General features: G+C 43.6%; 1 protein-coding gene across 2 annotated transcripts in view; it reads right to left on the bottom strand.

Annotated features, from left to right (window-relative positions):
* nab1b (NGFI-A binding protein 1b (EGR1 binding protein 1)) overlaps positions 1–22,718 on the bottom strand; it is a 46,296-nt gene that overhangs the window by 12,404 nt on the left and 11,174 nt on the right. For both annotated transcript variants that reach the window (XM_055637772.1, XM_055637771.1), the window contains exons 3-5: positions 19,619–19,752; positions 19,470–19,521; positions 10,866–10,985 (exon numbers count right to left, since the gene is read on the bottom strand). In XM_055637772.1, the coding sequence (XP_055493747.1) occupies positions 10,866–10,985; positions 19,470–19,521; positions 19,619–19,752 (306 nt within the window). The remainder of the gene's footprint in view (positions 1–10,865; positions 10,986–19,469; positions 19,522–19,618; positions 19,753–22,718) is intronic.

Genomic DNA, 22,718 nt, shown 5'->3' with positions numbered 1-22,718 from the left:
CTCCCCATATCCCCTGACGCCGCTATTTTTAAGAGCCCTATCTAGCTCTCTCTTGAAAGCATCCAGAGAAGCCTGCCTCCACCGCCCTCTGAGGCAGAAAATTCCACAGACTCACCCCTCTGTGAGAAAAAGGGAGGACTTTCAAAAATGATTAATACTCTTAAAATTGCAGTAATAATATTCTTGGTTAAAATATCTATTCCACTTAGGAGCTGTTTAAACTACCTTTACATTTCACTCCAAATAGCAAATTGAAACTTTTCATTTAGCAACTTTAATTGAAGGGAAAAGCATGCTCCAAAATAAAAGGTTTAAAGTAAATGGGTTTTTTTTAATGGTAAAAAACATCATAATAATGTGCACCATTCTTGAAATTCTACTCCTCTTGATTATATTCATATTTAAATGCTTACCTATAGACCTGGTGTGCCTGTGGGCAGCTAGTAATGGCACCATCTAACAACAAACCAATTCTGCAATCAGTCCACCCAGATTTTAATGTAATGTACACACGAGACAAATCACTCCACTTAAAATTTGATTACAAATGCATCCAATTATCCCAATTGGAGTTTCCCCACTTTCACATAGTTAGATATATATTTGTATCTCAATTCCATAACTCATCCTGATATTTGTAAATGGAACATTTTGGTCAAATAGTTTCTGGTCTATATTTCGGGCCTGTGCGCTCCCACATTATGGAGGGGTTGCATTCTTAAACTAATGTTAATATCGCAATTTTTCATAACCCAAACCCGTGACAAAAATTGACAACATTTGTTGATTCTTTCACAATTTGCGTTTTTTTAGTTAATTTTGCTCAAGTAAATTCTGTAAGAATGAATTCCGTCATGGTGAATTACCCAAACTGCTGGAAAACTGAGGTATATTGTACCAGTAGTTTGCGCTGCAATACAATCCATTGACCTTTTCGCCAACCAACGCGCTGAACTCGACTCTGCTTGCTCATCAGCAGTGGGGACAATCTCGAGACCAGTCCAGCACTCACTTGTGTACAATGCTTGGTTTTCTGACTGACAATAAAATCCTTCAAGAATTTTCTCGGCTGTCTTTTTATGGGAGTACGAATTGACCTCTTTCTCATCTGAACTTCATAAAACACTTTTGAAGTCTGTGCGTCAATTACACACAAGGATTACCTTTGTAACTTTGTGGGTGCCCTTCACGTGGCAACTCATACAAGTGTACTACTGTATGCAAACAAAGAATCTCACTGTAGCAAATACTTGTGACAATAAAGTATCAATCAATCAAAACCTGGGAAGAAAGGTACAATGAAAGAATACATCTTGGCCTGATCAATCTCTCAAAAGCTTAAGCTTCATCCCAAACCACACAAGACCAAAACCCAGTAGAATATCCATCCATTCCCCTCCCCACTTCTCTCTCAAACCTGACAGCCCGCTCCTGTCACCCCTGAATATCTGTTACCTCCCCCAACCTCACTGCCCAGCCACTTCTGGACCTACCTTGCATCTCTTATTCTTCTGCCACCCATTCCTTGCTCTCTTTGGACTTTGCCTTCACTCCCCACACTACCTCCAGACCTCCTTTATTTCCACCCCTCAGGTTTCCCATCCACCTACATACCTTTCCTCAGGACTTCCCCTCTATTCCCAGTAGCTCAGGAATTTCCATACACAGTCTGCACTCCTGCATCAACTCAGGGGTCCCCCCTCCACGTGACCTCCTCCCTTGCCCCCCTCCTGGACTTTCCCTCGATTACCCTCCTCCTTTCATCACCCAACATCAGAATCTCTCTCCATACATCTAAAGATGCCGTACATACACATGAAGTAACTGCAGATGCACTTTAATATCCACCCGACACAAACACTCTCTCTACTCTCACCCATCCCCCAGTCTCTCGCCAAAAGTGCCCTTCCCCAAACTGTCTTCAGTGTCCCTTCTCCCAGTTCTCTCCTCTCTCAGCCCCTTCCCTTTATTGGGCCTGCTCGCCTCCATCGTCAGCCCCCTTTCCAAACCACACCCCACCCTATCTTCTCCTAGTCTGTTGGCAAAAATACAGTCTCAAAGCATTGACCACACAAGCTCAAATACCCATTCTTCCTCACTATCCCCAGTCACCAATCCCTATGCATCACTATCTGTCAAGGTCACATCATCACACAATCATTCTCTGTTTGCTCGGTATTTTTGGTGTTGAGGATGATTTACTTACAGTCTAGTTCTGAGGTGTCTGAAGATCATTCTATGGATGGGACAGGTAGGTGTTGAGAGGCACATCACAGAAACAGGTCCTTCAGCCCAAAGAGTCCTCACCATTCACACTGATCCTACTACACCAGACCCATTTTTTCCCCCTATATTCTCATCAACTTTCCCCACGACCCTACCACTCACTCATGCACGAGGGGCAATAGACAGTGGCCAATTAACCTACCTAACAGCAAATTAGTTTAGCTTAACGATACAGCACGGAAACAGGCCCTGCGGTGCGCCCATCAATCACCTGTTCACACCAGTTCTATCCTACACACTAGGGACAATTTACAGAAGCCAATAAACTGCATATCTTTGGAATGTGGGAGAAAAATGGAGGATCCGGAGAAAAACCACAAGGTCACAGTGAGAACGTATGAACTCTGTACACACAGCACCCGTAATCAGGTTCACATCCAGGTCTATGGCACTGTAAGGCAGTACTATGACTGCGCCACTATGCTGCCCCAAATCTTTGGGATTTGGAAGGAAACCAGAGTACCCAGAGAAAATCAAACATGGTCACAGCGAGGCCATGGATACTGCACACAAACATGACCCGAGGTCAGGATTGAACCCAGGGCACTAGCACTGTAAGGCAGCAACTCTACCAGCTGCCCCACTATGTTGCCCTGTGTTGCTGGTGGTTCAGAGGGCAGGTAGCTGGTGAATTTGTGACATGCCGAACTCCTTCCACCGTTTTGCAGGACCTGTGTGATGAGATTCACAATACCATCCCCAAAGCTGGTCCTCCACTTTGACCGGCCGTGGGCCAGACATCCCCATCAATCGGTGCAGAAGTTGCATTTCCTCAACGAATCTTTGCGCAAATATTTAAATCTTTCCCTCTGTCCATCTCAGGATCTTTGCCCATTTCAGTCACAGTATACTTGGAATGCCAGACGTCCTCATCATGAGCTATTGATTAACGGAATTGCTCATGCTCAAACTGAAATGTTAGTGGCACTGTGAACCACCGGCCACTAGATACTTTAACTCCCATTCCCACACTGCCCTTCCTGGCCTGGGCCTCCTCCATTGCCAGAGAGAAGCGGCATGCAAAATGGGGAAACAGCACCTCGTATTCCGCTTAGGTAGCTTAAACCCCAATGCTATGAACAATGAATTCTCCAATTTCGGGTAACTTCTACAAACACCTTTCTTCCTCCCCCGTCCCCAACACTCCCACTCTTACTTACCCCCCAACTCGCTTCCCTTGAACCCCAGCAGAACTTCCACCTGCTTTTCCCCGATCCCACCTCCACAAAACGTCCTATAACTAGCGTCACATGGTGCAACTATGCATTCCTCTTAGGCTCACACCTGCTTCTATCTCTAGCCTTTGTCAACAATCTGCCTATCAGGGACCAACCCCCCCCCCCCCCCCCCCCCCCGTTGCCTAAGGTCATATATTGCCAGCCATGATTTGTCCTGCCTCTTTTCGCTTCCAGTTATTTTCCTGCTCTCCCCCCTATTACAATCAGTCTGAAGAAGGGTCCCGACCCGAAACGACATCTATCCATGTTCTCCAGTGATGCATGCTGCCCGACCCACCGAGTTACTACAGTATTTTGTATCTATTTTTTGTATAAACCAGCATCTGTTTCCACAAATACTAAGATTGTCTTCTCGGGAGCAGAATGTAAGAAACGGGCAAAGTATGCTCGAGGACAAAGCATTTAAATTCACGCAAGCAATCAAAGGTAATATAAGCCAAAGGTCAAACGTTGCATCTCCCCCCCCTCACCCCCCAAAGTTGCAGCACTTTAGTATGATAAAGGAAGCTACAGGTTGTAGTGCATCACACACACTAGACGTATCATTGCGCCTTCGGCAGTCTAAAGATATGACTCATGTGAGTCATTAGCCGAGTGTGACATTTTAAATATCAGCCAAGCAGATTTTTATGCTCTTATTAGATGCAGTATGATTAATTACTATCAGAGGAATTCGATTAAGGGTGGCCAGAGGAGCAGAAGTGCGCCATTATGAGCAGCAGACACGCTTGGTGCCAGCTGCTCAATCTCAATTTCTACTGTGGCTAGAAATGCCCAGCACAACATCGTGCATCGCAAACTTTCCATCTTCAGCCAACCTGCCGGGCAAATCAATCCAAAGATCTTTTCAAAAATCACACAATTATAGACAATGTAACTTCAGCCGTGTTCTTGTGGAGAATAATAAGAAGAAGGAAAGTATTACCCCTTTCAGCTTTTCATGGTACCTCGGTACATGGGACAATAAACCAAACTCAAACTCGGTGGGGGAAGTGGGTCAACTAGTCATGCATTGACTGGTACAGTTTAGTTTGGTTTGGAGATAGAGCGTGGAAACAGGCCTCTCAGCCACCGAGTCGGCACCAACCAACAATCGCCCGTGGACTAGTTCCTGTACTACACACGAGGGACAATTTACAGAAGCCAATTAGGCAACAACCTGCACGTCTTTGGAATGTGGGAAGAAACTGGAGCACCCGGAGGAAACCCACATGGTCACAGGGAGAATATACAAACTCCACATAGATAGCACCCATAGTCAGCATCGAACATTGGTCCCTGGCACTGTAAGGCAGCAACTCCTCCTCTGCACCACTGTGCCACCCCAAATACAGGTAACTTCAGTCAGAGGTAGCAGGAATCCCAAGACCACTATGAAGAACTGAGTGTGCAAGAAGGAACTGCAGATGCTGGTTTAAACCGAAGATAGACATAAAAAACCAAAATAACTCAGCGGGACAGGCAGCATCTCTGGAGAGAGGGAATGGGCGACGTTTTGGGTCAAGACCCTTCTTCAGACTGTTTAGGGATATCTCGATTGAGATATATAGACGGTGATGTGGAGAGATTAAGTACAAGGAATGAAAGATATGCAAAAATGTTACGATGATAAAGGAAGCAGGCCATTGTCAGCTAGTTGTAGGGTGAAAATGAGAAAATGAGAAGCTAGTGCGACTTGGATGGGGGAGGGTTAGAGAGAGAGAGAGAGAGGGGGAATGCCAGATAAGAGATGAGATGCTGTTCCTCCAATTTGCGTTTAGCCTCACGCTGACAATGGAGAAGACCGAGGACAGAAATGTCCGTGTATGAAAGGGAAGGAGAAATAAACTGAGTCAGGTTTATAAAAGTGTGCATGTGGCGGAGGAGGTATGGGAAAGTCAAAACACATTGTTAGGTAAAATATGAGGAATGAGCTATTGTTTCAAGATTAACAATGTGGTAAAATAGTTGGTGGTATCAAAATAGAAATGTATGGAAACAAGTAGCTGAATATTGCAGAAACAGTTTGGGGTTTTTTTTTAATGCAGATTTCCTTGTGAATTCTAGGCAGCTCACCCATTCCAGGTCATTATGGTCAAGCAATATCCATCCATAGAATGTAGGTATCCAAATTCTACAAAACACACAGGCAGTTCAAAGCTTAAGAAGGAACTGCAGATGCTGGAAAATCAAAGGTACACAAAAATGCTGGAGAAACTCAGCGGGTGCAGCAGCATCTATGGAGCGAAGGAAATAGGCAACGTTTCGGCTCGAAACGTTGCCTATTTCCTTCGCTCCATAGATGCTGCTGCACCCGCTGAGTTTCTCCAGCATGTTTGTGTACCGGCAGTTCAAAGCTTCTTGGACGGAGCCTCTTGCTCATCTTCAAGACAATAGAGGAAGTAAAATGGCCAGGGTTTTCTGTGATACTAATGACAGTACAGCATCACAGTTGATGTGGCCAAGGAAGTAAAGCTGGTCCCTTGGAGGGATGACAAAAGTCAATCTGCTGGCAGTTGATTTATAGCAACTGAAGGACACTCTTAAAAAAAAACACATTGGATTTTGGAATTTTAGTAAAACTCTGGGGATCATATTCCAGGATGCCTTGTTTGATGCCAAAAGCATAGATGTGGGAAAGTTATGGAAAGTTAAGCATGGAAATACAGCATGTCGTTAAAGAGTTGCTTACCCAGTACGTGCATGCTTCAGTTTTTTTTTGTTTAGTTTAGAGATACAGCACGGAAATAGACCCTTCGGCCCACCGAGTCCGGGCCGACCAGCGATCCCTGCACATTAACACTATCCTACACACATTAGGGACAATTTACACTTACTGTATACCAAGTATACAAACCCAAGCCAATTAACCTACAAACCTGTACATCTTTGGAGTGTGGGAGGAAACCGAAGATCTCGGAAAAAACCCACGCGATCACGGGGAGAACGTAAAACTCCGTACAGACAGCACCCATAGTCGGAATCGAACCCGCGTCTCTGGCGCTGCAAGTGCTGTAAGGCAGCAACTCTACCGCTGCGCCACCATACCGCCCTATCTGATTTATCTGAAGCATTTTGTTTGAGCACTCTATATAATACCAAATCTAATTTGGCTTGTATGCCTTTAAATGTGGTTGGAGGATAGGGAACTGCAAACAAGGTTCAATATTGTTACTTTATTGGGTATAGGTACTTTAATTTAAGTACCATAACAGTGTCCGCTTTTGGAAAGTATATAATAATAATAATAATAATAATAAACTTTATTACGGACTCAAGGTCCAGACAAGGGGCAACATTACATTAAAAATGCATTGCATATTAAATATCATAAAATCGTGGTATATCCCATAAAAACATAATTTATATTTAAAAAACCCCCAAAAAAACCACAATGCTTAAGTTAAAAATCCAGATTAAAAGATGATCAATGTCCTACAATGAGACAACGATATCAGTTTCTCCACAACTGGGATTCGTAGCGTGTAGTGCTAACCCTTATGTTTGCGAAGGCCACAATAAGCACATTTTTAGAGCCATTTATCCTGCAAATTAATTTATACATGTGGTGTCTTAGGATAGCTTCTAAAGTACTGACTCCTGCAGCCACAAACATATTACTGGCACTACACCATCTAGGTTGCCTTAGCAATGTTCTCATGGCATCGTTATATGCCACCTTTAGTCTCTGCATACTTGTCTTTAAATAGTTCGACCACAGGTGCACAGTGTAGAGTGGTGTGCAGTATGCTCTAAATAGCGACATCTTCACCACATCTGCACACGCACCAAATTTACGCAAGAGGATATTCGCCTGTATATACATTTTCCTCACTTACTTTTAAATCCAGCTTTCCTATCTCCGCAGTAAATTAACCAGCTATTGACTCAATAAAGGCAGGTGCAGCATAGTTATTCTGCAATTTACAACATTGTAAATTCAAGTGGCTTGACCATAATCTGAACTTGACCAACGGCAATGCCCAGAACAACAGAAGCCAATGTCCTGGAAAGCAACACGTATGAAACTGTCAAACATCAAGTCTTAATAAACTCATGTGATTGGTATCATATTTACAGTCCTGACCTCCTCCGAAACTGCACAACTTCATTGCAAATATACTGGAATTAAGCAATGTTATTGGCAGCAATTCATTCTCTCGTAAACTAAAAAAAAAAAATCAGAAGATGCTGGAAACCTAAACTAAACACAGAAAATGCCGATGAAGGTTCTCTTACCTGAAATGTTAACTCTGGAGTTAACAAAAAGCTGGAGCATCTCAGCGGGTCAGACAGCATCTCTGGAGAAACAGAATAGGCGACGTTTTGGCTTGAGACCCTTCTTCAGGTCTATTCCATTTCTCCCAGAGATGCTGTCTGACCTGCTGAGTTACTACAGCTTTTTGGGTCTATTTAATCCAGCATCTGCCGTTCCTTCTTACACATGTTAACTCTGCAGCTGGGTCTGCTGGGTATTTGCAGCATTTTCTGTTTTCGTTTTAGCAATTCACTCCCTTGGCCAACTGTGATGATTACCACAATATAGGGCAGACACGGGCCTCGCACACCGAGCCCAATGTGTAATACTGCCATTATGGTGACACAAGCAACTGCCGATGCTGAAATCTTCAGCACAACACCAAGTGCTGGAGTAACTCAGCGGGTCAGGGAGCCTCTGTGGATGGAATGCATAGGCCCATGTTTTGGGTGGGGACCCTTCTGCAGACTCCCATTATGAACTTGTGTGCACTTCCATCCTACAGGTTACAGGTTACAGGTTTCCTTTATTGTCATTCAGACCGAAGTCTGAACAAAATTTCGTGCCTGCAGTCATACATACATACAATAAATAAAAAAAACAACAATAAACACATATTAACATCTACCATAGTGAGTCCACCTAGCACCTTCTCACTGTGATGGAGGCAAAAGTCTTAGGTCTGCAGTCTCTTCCCTCCTCTTCTCCCTCTGCGCTGAGGCGATACCCCACCGGGCGATGTTAAAAACAGTCCCGCAGCTCAATCACCGCGGCCCGGGGTGGTCGAAGCTGCCGTCCACCAGTCCTGCTGATGCAGCCGCTGGCTCGCGGCCGAACCCCGGACTCAGGTCATCACCGCCAGAACGCCGTCCCAGCCACCGGACCACCGTTCCAGCCCCGAGCCGGATCGCCTACACGTAAGTTTACCGTCTCAGCCTCGCGCCAGGCCGCCCCGACATGGGCGCCGCTCCTCCCTCGGGCTGGGCCGTCCCGACATGGGCGCCGCCCCTCCCTCGGGCTGGGCCGCCCAACATGGGCGCCGCTCCTCCCTCAGGCTGGGCCACCCCGACATGGGCGCCGCTCCTCCCTCGGGCTGGGAGCGCCGTACCTCCCCGAGCTCGGCCACTCCGACGGGAGCACCGTTCCTCCCTCGTGCTGGCCGCTCTCATGGGAGCGTCACAGCCCCTCACGGAAGCACTGTTCCAGCCCCGAGCCGGACCGTCCTCACGGCAGCGAGCTCAGGGCGAGTCCTGGCGGGCTCTGCCTCCTGAGCCTCGAGGTCGCCAGCTCCACCATTAGGCCTCAGTGCAGACGGAGGCAGAGAAGGGGAATACGACAAAAAAGTCGCATTCCCCCCGCAGGGAGAGACAGCAAGCCCTGTTTCAACACCCCCCCCCCCCCAAAAACTAAAAACCAAAAACTAGACTAACCAAAACTGTCTCACCACCACATCAAAGTCTCACTCCCAAACTGACTGTAAAAAATAACATCTAAATACCTTTCCCACTTATGCTGAATGTCCAGAGACGACAGAATTGAGAACTGACATTGATCTATGTCAAAGCTAGAGGGCATAGTTCTACGGTGAGAGGGGCCAAAGTTAAAGGAGATGTACGGGACAAGCCTTTGTTTAGACAAGGAATAGTGAGTGCACTACCAGGGTTGCTGATGGAGGCAAATATGATCGTGTCAATTAAGAGGTCTTTCGATAGACATGGATAATTCATGGTGCCTTTTCTGAAAAAATATTGATTCCTCACCATAGGTCTTTCTGAAAAAGGTCATGACCTGAGAAAGAAGGACTGGCGGGCCCAGCCGCTACTTGCCTTTGGATGACCAGAGAACCGGATAAGAGAATGGAGGGAGCTGGCGACAGCGGATGCAAGAGCAAAGACGGTGAGAGAGAGAACTGGGGAGCTTACTTCCGTGCCCTTGTGGTCGGCTGTGGGAGGTGGCCGAGGTGCAGAAATGCTGAAGATGGCCGGGCGAGGAGAGGGACGACAGCTCGCTGGACACCCAGCAGCATCCCGGAGCGCGTCTGGATCAAGTGCCGCTCCAGGTGACCGTAAGAGGCCCGGATTAGACTTCTAAAATGCAAAACCTGGCGACTCTTGCATGCGGCCTCCGTGGACTAATTCTATCCACTTTGTATTAATCGGGGATCGTGCTGAGGTATGGCGATACTTTACTGAACTGTATGCAGAAAAATAAATTTCACGGTACATCTGTACATGTGGTAATAAAGGACCATTGACCATTGACTCACTGCAGAATAAGTCTGATGTGGAAATCATCATTCTCGTCAATGGGATGAGAAAACGCTTACTTTTCAGTCCCATAATGGAATGTTTATAGAAAAACCTTGTGGTAACTAAATGTCTTGGATGTCTAAATTAAAAAAAAACTTGTAACCAAGACTTGTGGTTGACATCATTAAGGTCATGCATGACCAATTCTTAAGGAGTTGGTCTCCTTTCATCGACTTTTTGGAATCATGTGATGCAGCGGTACCGTAAGGATTGCTGATTTCAGTTCATGACGCGGATAGATCTACATCTCCGAATACAGATTTGAAAAATTCTCTTTTAAGGGGCCTTCTCTTCTATTTCTACTTTCCACTTTCTCTCTTCCTTTTTTTATTTTTTATATACACACTTCACGTTTTTCTACTCTCTACCATCTATTTTTCCACTTTTTCCCCTTTCTATTGTTCTCTTTTTCTTGTCCTGCTTACTTCCTTCTTATAACATAAAACTAGAGGTTGTACATAGAATGGATTACGGTATTACATAGTTGGCACCTAAAATTAGGTGCCACTGTACTGTTTTGTGCTGTATTAACTTCTAATAAAATTTAAAAAAAAAAAAAAAAAAAAAAAAAAAAAAAAAAAAGGTCATGCATGCTCTCGCCCTGCAGGGGCAACGTGGTAGCTTCAAACCATGCAAGGGCTCGACAAGCAAACCGAACCCGAGAGCTATGTAATCACTTTCATGCTCCAAGGGACAGCATCTGTGACATTTAGGAACAGTAAAGAATCAGTTTATGGTTTATGTGGAAGTCAGCTTAGAACCTTCAACAATATACGCAATGTTCTAATTTTGTACCTGAACATGACGAACCATCGCATCATCACCTTTCATCTTGGCAAGAGTCATTTGCTCTTTTAACCCTTCTTGTCTCTGCTGTAAAATCTGTAACGATTCTTGAATGTGAACAGCTGCATCCTGCAAATATGAAAATGCAATCATCAGTTAAATATTTCATCATAGAAGATTTTTATACCAATCAACTATAGACATCAGTGAAAGCAATGTGCCAAAATTGGCACAAGGAATAATGACGAGGCTGTCAATACTAATTGTCGGCACAGAGTAAGTCAAATAGCAACGTCTAGCCTCTCCATGGCCGTTGAAGGATCTTTGCTGGAATTGCTTTGTAGCTCCACAAGCATCATTAACATAGTCAGCATTCAAATACACTAAAGACCCTGAGCCAGACTATACCGATTGCTTCCACACATAGCCTCACATCCCGGACATACACTCCAGTGGAGTACAGTATAAAACATGCTGTAGATATGAGTGGATCTGATCGTCATCTTTGGATACTACAGAATCTGCAGTAACTCATGTGAAAGAACGGGAGATAGACACCAAAAGCTGGAGCAACTCAGCAGGACAGGCAGCATCTCTGGGAGGAAGGAATGGGTGACGTTTTGGGTTGAGACCCTTCTTCAGGAACGGGATATGCCTCCTTTCTAACCTCACCGCTTTATACCAATCATGATGGGTGCCTCCTGCAGAGATCCATTCATTTCAATGTTGGTCAGCGACCTTTATCAAAAGCATTCATTTAATTATCTTTTTATAATAACAGCAACTTGGATACATTTGGTAAGTTGAACAAAGTAATTTACAGTTATCAATCAATTGCAACTTTTTTGAAAAAGTTTCTCACTCTCAGAGAATTAGCCAGCATGGACTGTGAAAGGCTACCAGGGTTGTGCTGGGGGCAGGACGACCACCAAACTGGGGCATTAAGATTTTAGGGAACTGAGTGACTACAAAAAGAGTCACTGAGTGAATGCATGGGGTAGGTGTGTGTGGTGGGTAGGATCTGACCCAACTTGCATTACTTTCCCACTAAATATGTCAGAAATGCTGGTTAAATCAGGAATATCTTTTGCTTTTCAATAACATTTTGAGCCTCACCTCACGCCAAATCTCTCTCTCTGGCCGAGAACATTCAATGTTACAAATGTCAAGTCTCATTTTAGAAAAACTAGATTTTTAGTTTAGTTTAGAGATTCACCATGGAAACGGGCCCTTCTGTCCACCGGGTCCGCGGTGACCAATGATCGCCCATACACTAGTTCTAACCATCATACTGGGGACAATTTACAGAGGTCAATAAACCTACAAACCCACATGTGGTAGGAAATGGGAGCATCCAGAGAAAATAGTCACAGGGAGAACGTGCAAACTCTGGACAGACCGCGGCCATGGTCAGAATTGAATCCGGGTCCCTGGCGCTGTAAGACAGCAACTCCACCGTGCCACATCTCAAATTATACTAGAGATAATTAGACTGTAAACTCCTATCTCACCAGGGACTAACTTTACTGAACCACCCTACTGCTTCTATTTAAATTGCTATTTTTTTGCATTTTTTCTTCCGCCCACAATATTTAATATGAAAAAGAACGTGATTCTGTTCCATTCTGTTTGTAGTTTGTTTGGTTGTTTGTTTGTTTGTCTTTTTGCACAAAGTCCGCGAGCATTGCCACTTTTCGTTTCACTGCACATCTCGTATGTGTATGTGACGAATAAACTTGACTTGATTCTATATAAAGTGTTCTATTTCCCTTGACTTTTACCTCTCACAATCACATTTTCATTTCTGCTTATTCTGTCATATTCTGTACATGATTTTTGTTATTCTGATATAAACCTCTAGGTTTAGACTATGTGAGGATGGTTTTGACGGATTGGTTGAAAAGACCGCCTTTGCTCACTCAAACACCTCTGATCCTCTGCACGGGGAAGCAGACAGAGAAGGAACTCTAGTAATGAAGTTGCAGCTTAAAAACCCATGGAAAATCTGTGGGCCGCCGTGCACATAACATTTGATAAACACCATTCATTCGGCACTGACCACAAAAATCTGGGCCAATTTGATGTTGTTTTATTTTAATAGTGTTGGGTGACTTTAATAATAGGTTTGTGTCAAATGTTGGGATTCGATAAATTGTTGTACCCAGGAACGGTGAGAGTTACTGCCTTCAATAAAGGATTGAAGCTTTTGTTCTAGTTCCATCTTAGGCTGGTTGCCAATGCTCATAGCAGCTAAAGAGAAACTGCAGACACAACATGTATGTAGCACAACTGAGAAAGGCATTCAAAATTCTTCAGGATGCATTTTGATTTTAAAGAAGCAGCTCCACAAAGTATAATAAGATGTCCACAGGATTTTACGAGGTGAAGAAGACCCCCGAGATCAGTGCTGCACTACAATCAACCCGATAGCCACTCCCGACGGGTCATCAGTTCATGTTGGTCAGTCTGCAGACTGCCAGTATTTCACAAGTTCACTAGTTCACAACTTATAGGAGTAGAATTAGGCCATTTGGCCCATCGAGTCTACTCCACCATTTAAACATTCAATTTTTCTGCCTTCTCCCCATAAGCCTTGAAACACGTCCTAATCAAGAATCTATCTCTGCCTTAAAAATATCCACTGACTTAGCCTCCACAGCCCTCTGTGACAATGAGTTCCACAGATTTACCACCCTCCTCACCTCCTTTCTAAAAGAGCGCCCTTTAATTCTGAGGCTATAAGCTCTGGTCCTAGACTTTCCCACCGGTGGAAACATCCTTTCCACATCCACTCTATCCTTGCATTTCATTATTCTGTAAGTTTCAATGAGGTCCCCCCTCAACCTTCTAAACTCCAGTGAGTACAGGCCCAAGCCAATTTCATTGCAGCAGCATCCTGGTCCTTACTGGGATGGTGCTATTGTACTGTGAAGTCTTGCAGCAAACAACAACCCCCACCATTCAAAACATACTAACAGCCAGCTATGTCTTGCCCTAAGGTTTTGTGGCTGTCAGAGACATCAGAAGCTCCAACTATCTGACATTCACATTTAATTTAATTTAGTTTAGGTACAGCATGGAAACAGGCCCTTCGGCTCACCTAATCCGTACCGATCAGCAATCCCTGCACATTAACACTATCCTACACACTCTGGGGATAATTTATATTTATACCAAGCCAATTAATCTACAAACCTGTACGTCTTTGGAATGTGGGAGGAATCCGAAGATCTCGGAGAAAACACACGCAGGTCACGGGGAGAAATTACAAACTCCATACAGGCAGCACCCATAGTCAAGATTGATCCCAGGGTTCTGGCGCTTAAGGCAGTTGCTCTACCACTATGCCACCATGTCACACATAGTAACAATATTCAAAACAAAAAAAAAAATTACACGGTCCTCTGAGGAAGTTCACGACTTTTATTGATGGCATTCACTGGAGTTTAGAAGGATGTATCTTATAGAAACATATAAAATTATAAAAGGACTGGACAAGCTAGATGCAGGAAAAATGTTCCCAATGTTGGGCGAGTCCAGAACCAGGGGCCACAGTCTTAGAATAAAGGGGGGGTCATTTAAGACTGAGGTGAGAAAAAACGTTTTCACCCAGAGAGCTGTGAATTTATGGAATTCCCCACAGAGGGCAGTGGAGGCCAAGTCACTGGATGGATTTAAGAGAGTTAGATAGAGCTCTAGGGGCTAGTGGAGTCAAGGGATATGGGGAGAAGGCAGGCACGGGTTATTGATTGGGGACGATCAGCCATGATCACAATGAATGGCCTTCTCCTGTACCTATTTTCTATGTTTCTATGTATCTATTAGCACGGGTAGCCGTCAGAAGAGATTCGGATTGTCAATATGACTCTCCACATAAAAAAAACGTCCACTGATAGATATTGATTGTGAATTTACAGCTAAGAAATGTTTTACAACAAAGTTACACACAAGCTAAATGTTCTTTTCTTGCACTTATTGAAATTCACATTTGTAAACCATTTTTCTAAATGCAGACCAATTTTTCCCATATCACCTCCAAAATGGACGTGGGCATAATGTGTAATAAGTAATCGCAGAGAACCTTTGAGAGGACACAGAAAACTAATTTACCTTGCACAATGAGCCAATGTTCTGGCTGGTGAAATCATTAAAGAACTCTTAAAAATTAATCTTGGGTAAAAGGCCAGTGAGACCTTCAAGTCCACTCTTAAAATCCGCATGTGTAAGAAGGAACAGCAGATGCTGGTTTACACTGAAGATAGACACAAAAAGCTGGAGTAACTCAGCGGGACAGGCAGCATCTCTGGAGAGAAGGAATGGATGACGTTTGGGGTCGAGACCCTTCTTCAGACTGGGTAGGGATATGGGAACCGAGAATTACAGACGGTGATGTGAAGAGATAAAGAACAATGAATGAAAGATGCGCAAAAAAGTAACGATGATAAAGGAAATAGGCCGTTGTAAGCTAGTTGTTGGGTGAAAATGAGAAAATGAGAAGCTAGTGCGACTTGGGTGGGATGAGGGAGGGGGGGGGGTGTAGGGATAGAGAGGGAATGCTGGGGCTACCTGAAGTGGGAGAAATCAATATTCATACCGCTGGGCTGTAAGCTGGCCAAGCGAAATATGAGATGCTGTTCCGCCAATTTGCGTTTAGCCTCACTCTGACAATGGAGGAGACAGAAAGGTCTGTGTTGGAATGGGAAGGAGCATTAAAGTGTTCAGCAACCGGGAGATCAGGTTGGTTCACGCGGGCTGAGTGAGGGTGTTCCGCAAAACGATCGCCAAGTCTGCGTCTGGTCTCACCGATGTATAGAGCCCACATCTTGAACAATGGATACAGTAGATGAGGTTGGAAGAGGTGCAAGTCAACCTCTTCCTAACCTGAAAGGACTGTCGGGGTCCCTGGAGTCGAGGGGAGAAGGTTTATAGAAGGGGCTGCATCTTCTGCGGTTCCAGGGGAAGGTACCTTGGGGGGGGGGGGGGGGGGGGGGGGGGGGGGTGGTGGTTGGGTGGAAAAGTATGAGTTAACCAGTGAGTTGCGGAAGGGACGGTCTCTGCGGAAGGCGGAAAGGGGTGGAGATGAGAAAATGTGGTTAGTGGTGGTATCCCGTTAAGGTTGCGGAAATTTTGGATTATGTGTTGCATGTGACGGCTGATAGGGTGGCAGGCAAGGACTAGGGGGTCTCTGTTGCGACTGGGGGGAGGGGAAGCAAGGATGGCGTTGTGGGGTTCTGAGGAGACATGAATGAGGGTCTCATCTATGATGGGAGAGGAGAACCCTGTTCCCTAAAGAATGAGGACATGTCGGATGTGCTAGTATGGAACACCTCATCTTGGGCACAGATGCGGCGTAGACAGAGGAATTGGATGGAGTCTTTGCAGGAAGCAGGGTGGGATGAAGTGTAGTCGAGATAATTGTGGGAGTCAGTGGGTTTTGTAATAGACGTCAGTCAATAGTCTGTTTTTTTGTGATGGAGACTGTGAGATCAAGAAAAGGGTGGGAGGTGTCAGAGATGTTCCAGGTAAATTTGAGTGCAAGATGAAAATTGGTGGTTAAAATCCACTACTAATAATGCTGCTATAAATGTCAGCACTGTCCATTCAGCCTGCCAAGGGAAATGTCTCCATAGATAATCACAGATCTCTAATTAGTACTCAAAATGTGCTTAAATATAACTCCCATTCAAATAAAACTATACCACAGGCTTGTGGAATTGGTGAAGTGCCAAGTTCAAATGAACACATCCTTTTTAGGCACAAAATGCTGGAGTAACTAACGGGACAGGCAGCATCTCTGGATGGAAGGAATGGGTGATGTTTCAGTCAGTCTGAAGCAGGGTCTCAACCCGAATCGTCACCCATTCCTTCTCTCCAGAGATGCTGAGTTACTCCAGCATTTGTGTCTGCCTTTGGTGTAAATCAGCATCTGCAGTTCCTTCCAACACATCCTTTTTACCCTACAAAGACTCACGGGCACACTACGGAAGAGATATTATGTTCTTCTCTCAACCCAGTTAAACACATCATTGCCTATTTGATGTAGAACCCAAAATGCCAACATGACATCAGCAAAAATCCGAGCCATGTTTGAAATGATTTATTTCCGCTTCCTTGAAGGTAGAGCCTAGCAGCTTATTTTATTGGCAATTGAAAGCTGAGGCAATGAAAATCAGTACTGACGTTGGCGAGAAAAAAATCTATTTATGGATTGAAAACATTTAGACAAGCACGTGTTTGGATTGCAAACACAAGGAAGGTGACGAGGAAGATTTACTCTGCAATCATTCCTTAACAAGACAGGCTGCATAAGAATAGCAAAATAAAAATTGTTTTGTATATTGTGTCCCCAGTCTAAATCGCATTTAACATATAAAAACAGTAATGGATCACTACAGTGTATCTAATAGTAAAGGAAAGCTTGGCTGTGAAGATTTACTATAGCATAAATGGAAGCTTGCCAGTGTGTGTTTGGTTCTGGAAAGCAACCCTCTTGACAGACCAGCCATGAATTGCCAGGAGCAATACGTGAAATCTGCAGACTCAAGTTTTGTTAAACCCATGACAAGCACGTTATTAAGGAAACTTTCCAGCATTCCTCAAGTTTGAGAGTGAACCGTGAGAATATCTAGTGTTAGACGGGAGCCAGTGTCCTGAATGAACTTTTCACTGCTGGGGGTGACAGATTTCCAACCCTCATTTTATTGGTTAGAATACACAGGTTTTATTCAAGTCCGTGAGATAGAAGAAATCCAGAAATTCTACTGAATTATTAAATAGCAGACATCTTAGAAATTAACCTTAGACCATTTCTGTCATTGCCTTTCAGTTATTTGTACAAAACAAAAAATCATCTTCCACAGCTTCTATATTTCAACCTGTCAAATGAATCTGGCTGCAATTCTCCAGCTACCTCTCCCCCCATTACCAGCTATATAAAACCTTTCCACATTTTGATTACCTCCTACTGGGCTGAATTTCCATTTGTGTACCTTCTTTCAAGTAAAACATACGCAAGCACTTCTGATGTCTAAGACAGTTGTCTGAAGCAATGAGAAACATTTAAAATATTCCATCTATTTCTTGTTTAAGTGTTCAGAATGTCTGAAGAAGGGTCTCGACCTGAAACATCACCCATTCCTTCTCTCCAGAGATGCTGCCTGTCCCACTGAGATACTCTAGCATTTTGTGTCTACTTTCAATTTAAACCAGCATCTGCTGTTCATTCGTACACTTTTAAGTGTTTAATGTTGTTTTCATATATGCTAAAAATAGAGATTTTTTTGGCATAGTATATTGTGTTAAACACAATGATTTGATGTATGAGAATCTCAGCCTAGTTATAGGATTTGGACGTAAATGTAATTAATTGCACAGAACATTGACATCCGTCATAGGTCTGAAGAAGGGTCTCCATCCGAAACGTCACACATTCCTTCTCTCCAGAGCTGCTGCCTGTCCATGTTGTGTCTATCTTTGGTTTAAACCACCATCTACAGTTCCTTCCTACATATAAAATAACTAATGCTCCCTTATGTGTTCTGTACAATTACATAAATAAGTTCCGATGAAAATTACACATGATGCGTATTATTTCTTTAAAACATTCCAGGCTGTGTCATTTCAACTGCATGTGTAACCTTTGGCCCAGTTATTATACTTTGTAGGATTTCTGATTTTCTTAAATTGTACCACACCCTGTTCTAGTAGTGAGTCCGAAATGTGAGTTCTTGCTGTGCGAGTGAGTACTTGCCATTGAGGGAGAGCAGCGTAGGTTTACAAGGTTAATTCCCAGGATGGCGGGACTGTCATATCCTGAGAGAATGGAGCGGCTGGGTTTGTATATTCTGGAATTTAGAAGGATGAGAGGGATCTTATTGAACTATAAAAAATTATTAAGGGCTAGGACACACTCGAGGCAGGAAACATGTTCCCGATGTTGGGGGAGTCCAGAACCAGGGGCCACAGTTTAAGAATAAGGTGTAAGCCATTTAGAACGGAGATGAGGAAACACTTCTTCACACAGAGTTGTGAGTCTGTGGAATTCTCTGCCTCAGAGGGCGGTGGAGGCAGGTTTCTCTGGATACTTTTAAGAGAGAGCTAGATAGGGCTTTTAAAGATAGCGGAGTCAGGGGATATGGGGAGAAGGCAGGAACGGGGTACTGATTGTGGATGATCAGCCATTATCACATTGATCATGTGATCACTGCTTGAAGGGCCAAATGGACTACTCCTGCACCTATTGTCTACTGAGATGTCGATTCTGCATGTGTGCACTCTGAAAATACAACCAATCTCATGGGTAAAAAGACTACAATTTCAAAGAATTGAATCTCACTTATTCAGAAGGGAAAATTCCACCCATGCATGGCCTAATTTTCCATTGTGGCAAACTATTTTTTTAAATATTCCTCTCCTTTTTCTGTATGTAACCACATTTTCGCCACTTCGAAACCAGAGTGTATATTATACCAACATGAAACTTTGACGCTTTGCAAACACTACTGGAATGCATCTTCAAGAAACTTAGAACCTATACACTTCATTACATATCCCATGCACACATGTACAGAATGAACTGTAAGGCTGCCCCTAAAATATGAAATCATATGTTACCTCGGTCTTTATACGTTTAGGAGATAATTCCTCTTGCTCTGCACATCTCGACCTGCGGTTAAGGAAACGTGAGTAACGTTAATAATCTGACAATGCAAAATATTAACAGTCAGGAAAACACAAATTTAGTTTAGAATGAAGGTTCTCACCTGGAAGTTTTGTAAGTATATTTGTAGGTTACTTCGCGAGACACCTGACGGGATAATGTAAATAGTTCATCTCGTCGAGTGAGCAAAGCAATGTCCTTCGTACAGAGTTGAGCGGCTGCTTCGTTTACAGTCAGCTGCAGAAAACAACAAATGATGAGTTGTAATGTTACTTTGATGGCATAGTTGGCTGAAATGGGAGCGGGTGAGCCATTAGTAGAAAGACGATCTTTGTATGAGTCAGCTAATCTGTGGCAAAGAGGGCTACTTTAATAGTAACTGCACTAGTTATCAGTTTGAGGTGCTTCTGAGAAACTAGGTGGGGTGTGAAAGATCATAATCAAGAACTTGATTCACAAATCAACCAAGGTCAGGGTGGGAAAAGAAACAAAGTTTGTTGCTTGACTGAAGATAGACACAAAATGCTGGAGTAACTCAGCGGGGCAGGCAGCATCTCTGGATAGAAGGAATGGGTGGTACACAAAAATGCTGGAGAAACTCAGCGGGTGCAGCACATCTATGGAGCGAAGGAAATAGGCAACGTTTCGGGCCGAAACCCTCCTTCTGAAGAACGTTCTGAAACGTTGCCTATTTCCTTCGCTCCATAGATGCTGCTGCACCCGCTGTGTTTCTCCTGCAATTTTGTGTACCTTCGATTTTCCAGCATCTGCAGTTCCTTCTTAAACATAGAAGAAATGGGTGACGTTTCGGGTTGAGACCCTTCTACAGCTGCTGTCTATTGGCATCGGGAAGTCCATTTGTTGGATGGCTGTAAAATAATTTATCCTCAACAATATTCCTATGATTAATACAGAGATTATATATTCCTTACAGAATGTAGGGGATAAAATTGCCAAAAAAATTAAAGCTTTTCAACAAAGTATTTAATGAAAGTTAAATTCATATTTTCCATAACTGAATTAAAACAATGCAATACCATAAATGCATAAGTGATAGGAGCAGGATGAGGCCACTCGGTCCATTAAGTCTGCACCAATCATGGCTGATCTATCTCTCCCTCCAAAACCCCTGACACTCATTAAATTAAATGTAAACTAAATTTATGAGAACACATTTCATAATACAAGTTCACATCCACTTCCAAGGTTAGTTGGAATACCAGGTTGTTTTCCAAAATACCTGCTTAATATTACTTTTGGTGCAGTATAAATTATACTTCTGAAGCTGGAGTTGAAGAAGATTCCAGTGGCAACAAACACATAAGTTGTGCCTTTATATTTGCAGGAATCTTTTGCTATGATATATGGAGCTCCCCAAATAAACTAGTTTTATACAAAGAGAAACACAAATCTGCTGGAGAAACAAACAAGTCGAGCAGCCTCTATGAAGTGAAATGGGTAGACGATGTTTCGGATTAGGATGTCGAATAAAAGGGGATTCTAAAGGAGAGATAGCTGATAGAAAATTAGATATAGCTTTTAGGGCTAACGGAATCAAGGGATATGGGGAGAAAACAGGAGTACTGATTTTGGATGATCAGCCATGATCAAATTGAATGGCGGTGCTGGCTCCAAGGGCCAAATAGCCTACCCCTGCACCTATTTTCTCTGTTTCTATGTTTGAAAGAGGGAAAGGGAAGCAGTGGGGCAGGAATTGAAAAAAAAAAAATAGGCATATTCAGGTAAAAAGGGTCAATGAGTCAGGTGGACAAAGAGTATTGTATTCAAATTTATTGTCATTGTCTCAATTTGAGACAACAAAATGAATTTCCCTTACAGGCAGTATCATAAAAAAAAAGAAAAGAAAAAATAAAGAAAGAAAGAAGGAAAGAAGGAAAGAAAGAAAGGTGAAGATAGTAAGCAAAGCTGGAGGTGATAAGTGGAGTAGCCGAAGGATTCCAGTTGGTGGAATCTGATAAGAAGTGAAGGTTAAGATGAACTGGGGAAGTTGTGGGAGAGATACGAGTAATTGGAACAAGGGAGGCGGAGCTAATGGGGGCGGGCATGGAGGGTTTAGGGGTGTGTGATGTGCAGAGTGTGGTGGATGAGTGGAAAGGAATTGGGGGATGGTGGCAGAGGGAGGGGAAAGAAATGTAGGCCTGGATAGATTGGAAGGAGAGAGAAGGGGGTGGGTTCTTGAAATTGGAGAGTTCAACATTCATGTTGTTATGTTGCAGGATACCAAGGAAGAATATGAGGAGCTGCTCTTCCAGTTTGCGGGCGGCTTCATTCTGGCAACGGAGGAGGCCAAGGACAGAAAGGTCGGTTGGGTGACACACGGTCCTTGTGTCTTGTTTTACTCAAGACTCCAGCACCTGCACTTCCTTGTGTCTTGTCCTTCAGGGATGCTGCCTGGCCTGCTGAGTTACTCCAGCACTTTGTGTTTCACTGAAGGTTGGTCTGGGAATGGGAAGGGAAATTGAAGTGGCTTGCAACCAGGAGGTCCAGTTGACCCTGGCAGATAGACGCATATGTTTGACAAAGTGGTTGGCTCGTCTATGCTTGGCCTCACCGATGTACAGGGGGCCACATAATGGGCACTAAACACTTTTGGAGGCAGTGGATGTAAAACCTCCCTCTCATCTAGCAGGGCTGTTGAGGTCACTGAATGTAGGTGAGTGACGGGGTGTAGGGACAAGTGTTACACCTCCTGTGGTTGCAGGGAAAAGTGGCTGGAGAAGGGAAGGGAGATGAGCAAACCAGTGAGATGCAAAGAGAGTGGTCTCTACGGACAGCAGAAAGGGGCAAGGAGGAGAAGATCTGGCCACTCGTGCGACCACATTGATACTGGTGAAAATGTCAGAGAATGATGTGTTGGATGATGAGTAATTTTAAGGTTATACAAGTTTTTAAAAATATAATGCAGTTGAGAGAAAAAAAACGGAAACATGTAGTGGATGCAAATGTTATATGTAAAATACAATGATTAATACATTTTAATTTTAGTTGTTAACATTATGCCAAAATCATTTACAGAATAACATTAAGTTAATAGCCTAGATTTTTTTCACTGCAATTACAGTGATCTTAATGCAATTCACTGTTATTAATGTATATCCTTAACAAAAGGTGCCTGAAAGGTGGTGCTCTATGGCAAAAGTCAAATGCAAAAATGACACCTTGCCCTGTATGAATTCCATGAA

The sequence above is a fragment of the Leucoraja erinacea genome, chromosome 7 (genome assembly GCF_028641065.1).
Source record: "Leucoraja erinacea ecotype New England chromosome 7, Leri_hhj_1, whole genome shotgun sequence".
Lineage (NCBI taxonomy): Eukaryota > Metazoa > Chordata > Chondrichthyes > Rajiformes > Rajidae > Leucoraja > Leucoraja erinaceus.
The sequence above is the reverse complement of the archived record's forward strand: the minus strand, read 5'-3'. Positions and strand labels throughout refer to the sequence as shown.